Source organism: Bos indicus, chromosome 23, assembly GCF_029378745.1.
Source record: "Bos indicus isolate NIAB-ARS_2022 breed Sahiwal x Tharparkar chromosome 23, NIAB-ARS_B.indTharparkar_mat_pri_1.0, whole genome shotgun sequence".
Taxonomy (NCBI): Eukaryota; Metazoa; Chordata; class Mammalia; order Artiodactyla; family Bovidae; genus Bos; species Bos indicus.
Genome location: NC_091782.1, coordinates 12424264 through 12436468, shown reverse-complemented (window position 1 = coordinate 12436468; position 12205 = coordinate 12424264). Strand labels below are relative to the sequence as shown.

General features: G+C 53.3%; 1 protein-coding gene across 6 annotated transcripts in view; it reads right to left on the bottom strand.

The window, feature by feature from the left end:
- The window catches only part of FGD2 (FYVE, RhoGEF and PH domain containing 2), a 33062-nt gene that overhangs the window by 4621 nt on the left and 16236 nt on the right, over positions 1 to 12205 (bottom strand). For 3 of the 6 annotated variants that reach the window (XM_070777892.1, XM_019986250.2, XM_070777894.1), the window contains 9 exons: positions 10698 to 10854; positions 10357 to 10495; positions 9784 to 9842; positions 9404 to 9550; positions 7917 to 8009; positions 2111 to 2190; positions 1995 to 2025; positions 1277 to 1369; positions 475 to 606 (listed from right to left, as the gene is read on the bottom strand). In XM_070777892.1, the coding sequence (XP_070633993.1) occupies positions 475 to 606; positions 1277 to 1369; positions 1995 to 2025; positions 2111 to 2190; positions 7917 to 8009; positions 9404 to 9550; positions 9784 to 9842; positions 10357 to 10495; positions 10698 to 10854 (931 nt within the window). The remainder of the gene's footprint in view (positions 1 to 474; positions 607 to 1276; positions 1370 to 1994; positions 2026 to 2110; positions 2191 to 7916; positions 8010 to 9403; positions 9551 to 9783; positions 9843 to 10356; positions 10496 to 10697; positions 10855 to 12205) is intronic. The other 3 variants (XM_070777896.1, XM_070777895.1, XM_070777893.1) reach the window with 2 other exon arrangements.

Below are 12205 nucleotides of genomic sequence, written 5' to 3'. Positions count from 1 at the left end.
GAATGAGTAGGTGCTGCAGTGAGCACTGAGGATCCACCAAGAAGAGGAGGGGATGTAGCTGAGGTCGGTCAAGAAGAGCGGACGGAGCAGGGGGGTGTGTAACAGGCCTGGGGCTGATGAGGAGGTGGGTTCAAGACCTTCAAGGGGCGAAGGGTCTGATACTAGAGGCTGTTCCCTGGTCCTGGGCCCTGGGGTCTTGGGAAATGGTGGTAAGGAAGCAGGGGAATGAATAGGGTTGGCTCTGGGGAATGTCTTGAGCTGGTGGCTTTAACCTGCCTGGGCCTCAGGTTGCATCTGCAGAAAGGGGATTAAGGGTTGGGGGAGACCTGCTTCACAAGTGGACACCGTGAGGTCCGAACGAGGTAACGCACACATCTGGCCAGGTTAGCGCCCAGCGCTTCTGCACCAGCTGAAGCAGGCAGGGTGGGCAGGGCCCGGGCTGGCAGATGGGGGCCAGGGTGGTGGTGTACTCACGTAGCCGCAGGCCCGGCAGTGGTGGCGGCGGCGCGTCAGGGCGTTGAAGGGCTCCTGGCAGCGCATGCACATGGTCACCATCTTGTCCCGCACCCACTGGGGTGCCCGGAGGCCCAGCTCCATGGACTGCAGCTGTGGGGCAGCGGAGTAGGCACTTCAGGACTCCCCTGCCCTCTCCCCGAGGCCCTGGGCCCTCTGCCCACCAGCTTGTGTCAGAGAGTCTGCGGGCTGTGCTTCCCAGTGGCTCCCACATGAAGGGGACCGGATGGATAAAGACCACACTTGGGGGACGTCAATCTCTCCACATCCTGTGTTACAAGTGAGGAAACTGAGGCCCAGAGAGGTCAAGGGACTCAGCAAAGACACCCAGCAGGCCACAGTTCAGAGCTCAGAGCTGAAATAGTCACAGACACTCTCCGAAACTGCCACCCCACCTGCCTTCCACTTGCCCTTGGTCTAGCATTTTTCAGGCACTTTCAAAACCCCAGCCTGCACACACAGCCCCCCTCACCCCCCACAGCCAGTTATACTCATAGCCCTGAAATCCTTCCTGGGAGCAGCTGCACAAAGAGGCTCCCAAAGGACTTTTTTGCTAATGAGGGAGTCTTTGGCACTGAGTTTCTATGAGTAGGGTGATGTTGGGGCGTGGGGCTTCCCCTGATCCCTCCGAATCATTCGTGATGGGTGACATTCCCCATCCCTCCAAGCTACCTAGATAGAGCCAAGAGAGGGAGTCATCTCTGTGTGAAGCTGGAGGCTCCGAGCGGGGTTGGGGGGCTAGAAATACAGAGCCTGCATTTACCTCCTGCTCCTGGGGGTCTCCCTCAGGGCTCTGGACTGCAGCCTTGAAGGTTTCATTCCGCTTCTCAATTTGGTCAATGGCGGCTTGGCAGGCCTGGTGCAGGGTGGGGGTCGGGGGTGCAGGGCAAAAGGAGGTGGTTGAGGGGGAGGCAGGAGGGGCTTGCTCATCTGTGAATCCATCCACACATTCAACAATCACCGCTAAAAGCCTACTGGGTACCGGGCACAACATTCCAAGCGTACAGTGTCTGATTAAAGGCAGGAGAAACTATTTGGCCACCTGACGCGAAGAGCCAACTCATTGGAAAAGACCCTGATGCTGGGAAAGATTGAAGCCAGAAGGAGAAGAGGGCGACAGGAGGTGAGATGGTGGGATGGCATCACCGATTCAATGGACATGAACTTGGGCAAACTACAGAAGATAGTGAGGGACAGGGAGACCTGGCGTGTAGCAGTCCATGGGGTTGCAAAGAGTCAGACACAACTGAGCAACTGAACATACAACAGATGTGAAAACTGAGGCTCAGAGATGATAAACGACTTGTCCCAGGCCATTCAGCGGCAAGATCTGAACCTGTCTGACACCTACAGAGCTGAGGAAGAGCAGGTGGGTGCATGTGTGCTCACACGTACACACACACACGCGCGCACACGCACTCAGCACCCCTCCCTGCCCCACAGTCACAACCCTAGGGGCCCTGGAGCTTTCGTTCTGATACCTGCAACCAGGAGATCATTTCCTCCTGGGACCTGCTCAGAAAGAGAACACAGGTGTTGAGGGGAGCGGCCCCTCCCAGTTTTCCCGTCTCTCCCCGCCCTGGCACCCCCTGCCTACCGGGCTCGCAGCTCCAGGGTTCGCTGCTTCCCGGACACCAGGAAGGAGTGGGGAAACTCTGCGTCAGTCAGCTCCCGCACCTGCTCGGAATGGGAGGGAGAGATGGCTCAGGCTCCCGCCTGCCCCCCCCCCAGGCACTGTGGTGGGGAGGGAGGAGGATCGTGCCCCAGGGACAATTCAGACAGAGAGACAAGGATGGGGAGCTTGTTCAGTGCTCCCCATTCCGTCCAGCCCAGCAAAGGCGCCCTGAGCTGGCCTCGATCTACAGAGCAGACGGGACCTGGGGCTCCCGGAACTTCAGCAGATAAGCCTGCCCAGGGTGAGGTGCAGACTCCCAACAAAGGGGTCACCAAGATGGAAACTGGCTCACATGCTGGGTTTGGGGACACGGCTTTTCCTAGAGCAGACATAGAGCCTAGGATGAGACCCTCTGCCCCATATCGTGAATGAAGGAATTGATCAACCAACTCGACAGATCCGACAGATCCCCACCTCCTATCCTCCACCATCCTCATCCCAGAACTCTGCAGGTTCCGAGGCTGCTGTGAAGGCTGCCGGTCACAGAACGCTTCGCTGAGCACCCACACGTGTTCTCATTTAATGGGCACAACTGCTGAACCCACTGATCAGTTCTAACACTTAGCGGCCACCACGTGTCCCTGTGGGCACTGCCTGTCACCGGCCGCAGTCCTCTGGCACAGCTGAGCCCGTGGTCATCTACCAGTTTACAGGGAATATGGGGGACCGTGGGATGCAGTGAATGACACCACTGGGGTGCAGTTAGCAAAATCCAGACTGAGAGCGACTCTGCCAGAGAAACGATCTGATTTTCAATTAATAAATGAGAGAAAAGTAGGAGAGGGAAGTATGATAGATAAAAGGGCATGTAAGAAGCATATCAGAAATGATTCACACAGATGAGCTGTGAGAAGGCAACTGTGAGACAGCCAAGGAAAACCAAGGGATCTCACTGTTATTAAATAAGTATCATTAGTTTGTTAGATGTAATCATGGTATTGTTGGCATCTTTTAGGGCAAAAAAAAAAAAGAAAAAGAAAAGAGAATCCTTGGGCCTTCACTGGCGGTACAGTCTGAGTTTCCACTGCAGGGGGCAAGGGTTTGATCCTTGGCTGGGGAACTAATATCCCACATGCAGCATGGAATGGCCAAAAAATAAAATAAAGTATCTTTTTAAAAAAAGAGTTCCTGTCTCTTACAGAGACATACCCAAGTATTTATAGGTGAAATTATTATGTATCTGAGATTTCCTCTTAAATAATCCATTGGAAAAGGGGACTAGAAGAGGGGTTGCTGAAGAAACCAGTTTTGAGTTGACAATCATCATAACCAGGTGATGAATACATGAGGTACCATTTTCTCCCCTTACAAGTGTCCATAATAAACAGTGAAAGAAAATCTTTACAACAATCTTGAAAGGCAGATATTATGACCCTCATTTGGGAGATGAGGAAATGGAGATCAGAGAGAGCAAGAGACCTGCCTGAGGTCACACAGCATCTAAAGAGCAGAATGAAGATTCAGACTCAGGGTTTTGGTCTTCACGGGAAGGTAGAAGCACATCTCTTTCTACTCTACCCCAGAGCCCGGTAAACACAGATGTCTCCCAGGCTGTGTGAAGACAGGGTCCTGAAAGGAAGTGAAGACACAGGCCTGGAGCCCAGGGGCCTAGCATGGAGGCACGGGAACCACCTTGGACCACCTGGCACTTGGCCCCTCTGCCAGCTCCCTGCTGCAGGGTGAGTAGGCCTTGGCACACTTTCAGGCGGCCCACCACTCCCGCAAGAGCATGACTTGCTCACGTGAGGCCTGGTCTACTCGTAGGGCCCACAAAACCTGTCCATTCCCTCTAGAAGGGGCCGGATGTAATCTGCTCTTGATACTCTTGACAATGCGGAGGCTCAAAGGGTCTATATCAGGAATCTGGCAAGACTCCATGACTGATGGGGGGAGGGAGAGGGACAAGAAGGGAGAAATCTAAGGTTTGGAGGCCAGAGCTAGGAAGAAACATGACACTTTTCATAGAAGAGGGGACTGGGGAGACCCCTGACCTGAGGGACCACCTCTGCAGGGGTGCAGGATGCAGGTTTCTGGAGGACAGTTCCCCGAGCTGGGCTGTGCCCAGGCTCAACCACCAGACTTGGCTGTCAGGTCCCTGCCAGCCCATGCAGCGCCTTTGTGCTAATTAGAAAAAGACACCCCTTCCTCAAAACACTTTACTGACATCTGTTGGCAAACTGGTGTAATAGTCAAGAGTCTGGTTTGTTGAACCAGAGACTTGACTGCCATCTGCCGGACAAAGAGAACTGTCCATATGCAACCTGTGCTGTCTGCTGTGGCTGCAGAGCTCTCATCTCAGCTGGGGGTGCTCGTGCAGTGCCCAACCTGCACAGCAGTCCATGGAGATGCAGTTGTCTTGGGTCCATGAGTACCCAAGGGCCCACACCCCTTCCTTCTTCCCAGGCTGGCCCTGTGCAGAATGGCGCAAAGATAGGACCCAGGCAGACCGGGAGGAGAAGGGGACGACAGAGGATGAGGATGGCATCACAGACTCAATGGACATGGGTCTGAGTAAACTCTGGGAGTTGGTGATGGACAGGGAGGCCTGGCGTGCTGCAGTCCATGGGGTCCCAAAGAGTTGGACACACAACTGAGCTGAACTGAAACCCTGGGGGGTGGGAATCAGCTGCTGAGATCCAGGGCTCCCTGACACTCAGGAAGGAGGGAGACCAGGAGGGTATGGGCCAGTGGGAGCCATCATGGTGGTCAAAGACCAGACCTGCCTCCAAACCTCAGACTCAGAAAATGATTCCTGTACAAACGCGGCTGGGTGGACAGCTGTGCACCCGCCAGGCCCATGCCATCCAGGAGACGGCGCTGTGTGACCACCAGAGCACCAGACACGCCCTGCAGTGATTGTATCGCCGAGACCGGCAGACGCCGGGAACCCGGTGCACACATCCTGAGCGTCAGACACTCTAGGGAACATATTTATGGATTTCCTCTTTATGACTCTGTTTTGGTCTCTATATTTCTTGGCTTTTCTGTCAATCTTTGCCTCTCTTTTTCTACGCCTGGATCTCTGCCAGTCCTAAGATAGGGCTGCCAGTCTCCAATTTCTGTCTGTAGCTCTCCATAACCTGCCTTTCTCAGTCTCACCCACCACGGCTCCCAGATGTACAAGCGCATGCCCGCTCTGGCCTCTGGGACATTCTGGCCACATTCAGTAAGAAAAGCTGGATGAGACAGAGTAGGGGGCTGCGTTCCCAAAAGACCTCAGTCTGCTGAGGCATGGGGGGTGGGCTGGGAACCCCCAGAAGCTGCCCATGTCCTGCCATCAGCTCTCATCACCCTCAGGCTACACCCCACCCCCAGGCCCTTGTTTCAGCCCCAAATGCCAGCTAATCCAAGTCAGGAGCAGGGGCAAGGCCCTCCTGCAGGGGCTCTCAGAGCTCAGGAGGTCTCCAGGGGCAGAACTGTCCTGCCCTCAGCTCCCTCCTGAGGCAAATCCTGGGAGATGTCATGTGGGATAAGGAGAGGGAAAGGGGAGATGGAAAGGTACTAAGATGGGCCAGATCTGACCTCTGTTTCTTCCAGCCCCGGCCACCGGGACCTAGGAGCCATCAGAGAGGGGTGGCCAAGAGGGTTTTCTTCCCATTTCCTCCACTTATGCCTGCAATTCCACCCAATGCTCTATCCCTCTGGGTTGAAGCCTTAATAGGAGACAGTATAGTATACTGGTTAGATACAGAGGCTCTGGACTCTGTTATATCTGGGTTTTTGCTGTGTGACCCCCAAGCAAGTTACTTAATCTTTCTGAAAGTGAAAGTCGCTCAGTCGTGTCCAACTCTTTGCGACCCTATGGACTATACAGTCCATGGGATTCTCCAGGCCAGAATACTGGAGTGGGTAAGCCTTTACCACTGAGCCAGCTCTTTACCAGCTGAGCCACAAGAAAGCCCAAGAATACTAGAGTGGGTAGCCTATCCTGACTCCAGTGGAACTTCCCGACCCAGGAATCGAACCAGGGTCTCCTGCATTGCAGGTGGATTGTTTACCAACTGAGCTATCAGGGAAGCCCTAACCTTTCTGGGCCTTGTGTTTTTTTTTTTTTTTTTTTTTTTTTAATCAGTGTTTAGGTTCACAGCAAAACTGAGAGGAAGGTACAGAGATTTCCCATACACCCCCTGTGCCCATACATGCACAGCCTCCTCCATTAATAACACTTCCCCACCAGAAGTGTTATTAGAATCAATGAACCTGTCATTATTACCCAAGGTTCATAGTTCACATCACGCTTCACTCTTGGTGGTGTACATTCTGTGGGTTTGGATAAATGTATAATAACTGATATCTACCATTATATAGACAAAGGAGTCCATGGGGTCACAAAGAGTTGGACACGACTTAGCAACTAAACAACGACAACCATTATAGCACCATACAAAGCAGTCTCACCACCCTTAAATTCCTCTGTGTTCATCCCTCCCTTTCCCCTAACCCCTCGTAACCACTGATCCTCTCACTGTCTCCATCCAGAGACAGAATGCGTTTTCCAGGATGTCATAGTATTGGAATCATACAGTAGATGTACACCGTATGTATACATGTAGCCTTTTTAGATTGGCTTCTTCCACTTAGTAATACGAATTTAAGTTTCCTCCATGTCTTTTCATGGCTTTATAGCTCACTCCTTCTTATCACTGAATAATATTTCACTGTCTGGATGTATCACTTTATTTCCTTATTTTTGAAAATGGGATTAACTACAGATATCCTCAGACTGTACACAGTTATTTACTGCAGTCTCATTTGCAGACACTGACAACTGAGAACAGTCTAGATGTCCATCAGCAGTGGACCGGTTGAACGAATTACGGTCCATCCACACACCAGGACACTGTGCATCTATGCAAAAGGATGAGGAAGCTCCAAACGAACTGAGTTCTAATCATCTCCAGAATAAGTAGCTAGTTTAAAAAGTCCAACACAGAATAGTGTATGTGAAAAACACTGTTTATGTGAAACAAAAGTAAGGATGCCATAATGAGTACCCTACCTCTGGAAGGCCTCACTAGGAGCAAAGGCGGCCTCTAGGAAAGGGGGTTAGGGGATGGAGTGCCTATATGTGCAATACATGTCGCATATATTTTTTACATAGTTTGATTTTGGAATGTGTATTATTTACACTTTTAGGTAATAAAATTTTTTTTAAGATTTTTTTAAAACTAAAGAAATGCAGGGGATAATAACAGCCCCTACATCCCAGGGCTGTAATGAGGGTTCAGGGGGATGATGCAGGGCCTAACCCATGGGGACCACTCAGTCAACAGGCAATATTACGGGCTGCTGTCCCTGCTCATTCGTGGCCATCTCTGGATGTGGACACATCCAAGTCGGCAACTGAGCTGACAGTGGACACCCTTCCTACTCAAAGCTGCAGTACTGGCATCCGCCAGGAGCTGGTCAGAAATGCAGAATCTCTGACCCCACACCAGACCTACTGAATCAGAACCCATTATTTTAACAAGACTCCCAGGGGATTCATGCAGTCATAAAGTTTTCAAAGCCCTGGTGTAGATGGTAGGGAAAGCAAAGTGAAGCTGGGTGCTGGGAAGGACCCTGGACAGGAAGGCTGGGAGCGCAGGTGGGAGAGATCTAAGCCTCATCTTTTCCGCCTTCACACTGCCCCAAACCCTCCACACCTGGGCTCCTGGACTGAGTCGCCGGTTGGCCCCTCCTGCTGCTCCCCATCCTGGGTCCCACCCTGGGGGTGACGCCCTCCTACCTTCATGCCGGCCACGTCGATGCGGGTCCTGACCTGGAAGTGGGCGCCCACCTGGATGACCCTGGGCACACAGTAGAGCAGCATGTTGTTGAACTGCAGGAGACACGAGCGGGTGTGTGTGCACAGTGGCGCAGACAGGCGGGCACACCTCGCTGGACGTGGGCTGAGCCCACTGGGCCTTCCTCCACTCTCGCCGTGCGCTGGGCCAGCTCACAGGACAGCCCAAGTGTGACGAGGAAGCGGCGATCTAGCCCCACTCCACCTGGGGTGCTCACCGAGGGGCTGCCCGACCTGTGGACTTCAGGGGACCACGGCAGACTTTGGAGACCCACAAGTCCTTTCTCACGGCGGGTCAAGGGTGAGAGATTGTAGCTCCCGCCCCCAAACTTCCAGGTGGGACCAGTTTCCAGATCTCCAGGAGACCCCTTGGCTTCCTCACTGCAAACTGGGGCTGTTCTTCCTAGCAGCCAACCTAATTCCCTCCTGACTTGCACCCTCTAGGGCTTCCCTGGTGGCACAGTGGTAAAGAATCTGCCTGCCAATGCAGGAGACTCAGGTTCAATCACTGGGTCAGGAAGATCCCCTGGAGAAGGACATGACAACCCACTGCATTCTTGCCTGAAAAATCCCATAGACAGAGGAGCCTGGCAGGCTACACAGTCCACGGGGTCACAAAACAGTCGGACGCGACTTAAACGACTCAACAGCAACAATAGCCTGCCCTCTCTAGAGCACAGATTGACACCACAGGTTTTGGAGCCAAACAGACTTGGTTCAGATTCTGACTCTGTGGCTTCCTAGGACATGTCTGGGAACCCCCTTAGCTGGAAATCCCTGAGGCTTGGAGGCAGCATGTGATTTGTCCCAAGTCAAGGCTATGGTTTTTCCAGTGGTCGTGTGTGGATGTGAGAATTGGACTATGAAGAAAGCTGAGCACCGAAGAATTGATGCTTTTGAACTGTGGTGTTGGAGAAGACTCTTGAGAGTCCCTTGGACTGCAAGGAGATCCAACCAGTCCATCCTAAAGGAAATCAGTCCTGAATATTCGTTGGAAGGACTGATGCTGAAGCTGAAACTCCAATGCTTTGGCCACCTGATGTGAAGAGCTGACTCATTTGAAAAGACCCTAATGCTGGGAAAGATTGAAGGCGGGAGAAGAAGGGGACGACAGAGGATGAGATATTTGGATGGCATCACCGACTCAATGGACATGAGTTTGAGTGAACTCCAGGAGTTGGTGATGGACAGGGAGGCCTGGTGTGCTGCAGTCCATGGGGTCGCAAAGAGTCAGACACGACTGAGGGACTGAACTGAACTGAACTGACCAGTGTGCCAGAGCCATAAAGACAGAGAAGCTGGTTTGTCCCTGCTCTCCTGCAGTGCCGGCCAGGTAGATGCCAGGCGGGCAGGACCTGGGGCAGAGGGCCCATGCCTATGGACTCCCCTCCCCAGTGTGGAACGAGTGGGCTCCCCAAGCATCCCCTTACCAAGAAAAGGTAGCGCTCCATGGGGCCGCTGCGGCGGAAGGAGATCTTGAGGACGGGGCCCTCGCGGAGCAGGGTGTTGGAGGGGTCGACTATATCGTCCTCCAGGCCCAGGCGCTGGTACACGTCCCACAGTTCCTGCAGCCGCTCCTGGGGGAGGGAGGGCCACCCTCAGCCAAGGCCAGGCAAAACCCTGCCTGCTCCTGGAAGGCTGGCCTCGCGTGGGCGGAGATGGGATGTGGGGAGGAGGGCAGCAGGGGGCAGGGTCAGAGGAGGGGCAGACACAGAGACCTGGCTGGGCTGGCGGGGGCTGAGAGCGGCAGGAGGAGGTCACAGGGCCCTGGGATGCCCACAGCTCCTTCTCAGAGGACTGGGGTGCTCACCATTTCAGTGATGGCTGCATTGGAGTGCTGAGCGGCCGAGAAGATCATGTCAAGGGCTTCTGAAAAGGGGGCAGGGTCAGAGTCATCCCCTGAAAGGGTAGCTGAGGCAGGAGGTCCCTGAGGCTTAACCCAGTGGCCTCAGAGCCTGCCCTGAGCACCCCAGGGGCAGGCCCTCCCCTGTAGCCTGGTGCATTCAGTGTCTAGATAATGGGGTTCATTTCTCACCCAGGGTGAAGGGACTAGAGGTCCCTGAAAGACAGGGCCGAGGTGGCTAGCCTCTATGACTTTCACTGCCCGCCATATCCAGGGGTGAAGGCATGGTTTCAAATCCTAGTTCTGCTTCTTTTTGGCTGTGTGACTTTGAGCAAGTCACTTAACCTCTCTGGGCCTTAGTGTCTGTAGAAAAAAAAATGACTAATGCTATAGACAATGTCTATGACGTACAACAATGTTGATGGTTGATGGTCATCAAAACCATCTTTAGCTGGTGCTCCATAAATTAGGGGAGTGGCCTGAGCCTTCCCAGTGCTGCCCCCTGCCCCCCGCCCCCCGATTCACTGGGGGTGTCCTCACTCTGGGCATCAGCCAGGTCTGGGGCCTGGCCTGGCAGCTTCTGGACGTACTCCTTGAGCAGCAGCTCGTAGCGTGGGATTCTCTGCACAGGTTCCAGCATGTGGTGCTGCAGGGTCAGGCTAGCTGAGGCCTCGCTGCTCTTGGGGAGGGAGAGGGGGAGAAGAGGAGGAGGAGTCAAAGGGGGAAGGGGTGGGTCAGGCTGCCCCTGAGGGTTGGGGGAGCCGGCAGGGCTGTGGAAGCCGCTGAGCCGGCAAGGTGTGCCAAATCACTTGGGGAACAGGAGCCACCACAGGCTGGGGGCGGCCGTGCAGGGCTCTGCCCCGTGCCCACCCCAGCCTCACCTGGATGCGGGTGATAACCTCCTGGAAAGGTGGGGATTTGTCTGTCCAGGTGGCCAGCAGCTCGATGGCTCGCTCGAAGTTCTTGACATACTCACTGTACATCTTCAGGAAGGGCGCCAGCTTCTGGATCACATCACCGATGCGGGGGGTGGTAGTCCTGCCGGAGGGGCACCAGGTACTGCCCTCAGTCTGGGGACCTCTTCTCTTGCCTCCACACGGGGTCAGGAGAGGCGAGGTTCCCCTCAGACCACCCCCCCACCTCTGCAACACAGCCTTTCTGCAGCACTCCTGGGCACAGGTATGGGGGGGGGTGTGTTATCTCGGCACAGGTGTGGTTCACCCCTCCTTAGACTGTGAGCCCCCGGAGGGCAGATGCTGACTTCTCCCATGGACAGAAGCTCCCTAAAGGCCCAGCACAGGGTCAGGCCCACAGCAGGTGTTCAATAACCACCTGATGCTTGTTCTCGTAACAATAACAAGGGTCACATGCCCAGCACTGCCCAAGACATGCTGCATGTCTCATCTCATTTAATTCGTCTCATCTCATTTAATTCTTACAACCCTGTGCAGGGGAGGAAGGTCAGTCAGTCAGTGGCCCCTCTTAGAGAGGAGGAAGTCCAGGCTAAGAGAGGTAAGAAAAAGTCATTTAACCTTTTTGTTGAATTGTTACAGCAGAGCATCAGTGATCTGGAGCTGGCCTGCCTGAGTCTGATTTCCAACCACACCACTTACTCCAGCTGTGTGTTCTTGGGCCAATCACCTAGCCTCTCTATACCTCAACTTTCCCATCTGAAAAAATTGGGCATGATGATAGGTTACCTTACAGGGTTGTCCTTTTTGAAAAAAATTATGGAAAAAAATTTTGATCAATCATAAAGTAAAAAAAATATAATAAGGAACCCTTATGGATCCATCAGGTTCCCTGGTGGCTCAGATGGTAAAGAATCTGCCTGTAGTTAGAGAGACCTGGGTTCTATCCCTGGGTCGGGAAGATCCCCTAGAGAAGGGGATGGCTGCCCACTCCAGTATTCTTGCCTGGAGAATTCCAAAGACAGAAGAGTCTGGTAGACTACAGTCCATGGGGTTGCAAAGAGTCAGACACGACTGAGCATCTAACACTAACTATAGATACGTCGCAGGATTTAACAATTACTAAGATTCTGAAGCTGAAATTCCCATACTTTGGCCACCTGATGCGAAGGACTAACTCATTTGAAAAGACCCTGATGTTGGGAAAGATTGAAGGTGGGAGGAGAAGGGGACGACAGAGGATGAAATGGTTGGATGGTATCACCGACTCAATGGACATGAGTTTGAGTAAACTCCGAGAGTTGGTGATGGACAGGGAGGCCTGGTGTGCTGCAGTCCATGGGGTCGCAGAGTCAGACATGACTGAACGACTGGACTGAACTGAACTGAAAGATTCTTTTTGGCCAAGAAATTTTAAAGGACATGCCAGACATCATGGCATTTCCTTGGCAAGATACTAATTTCACCACTAAATACTT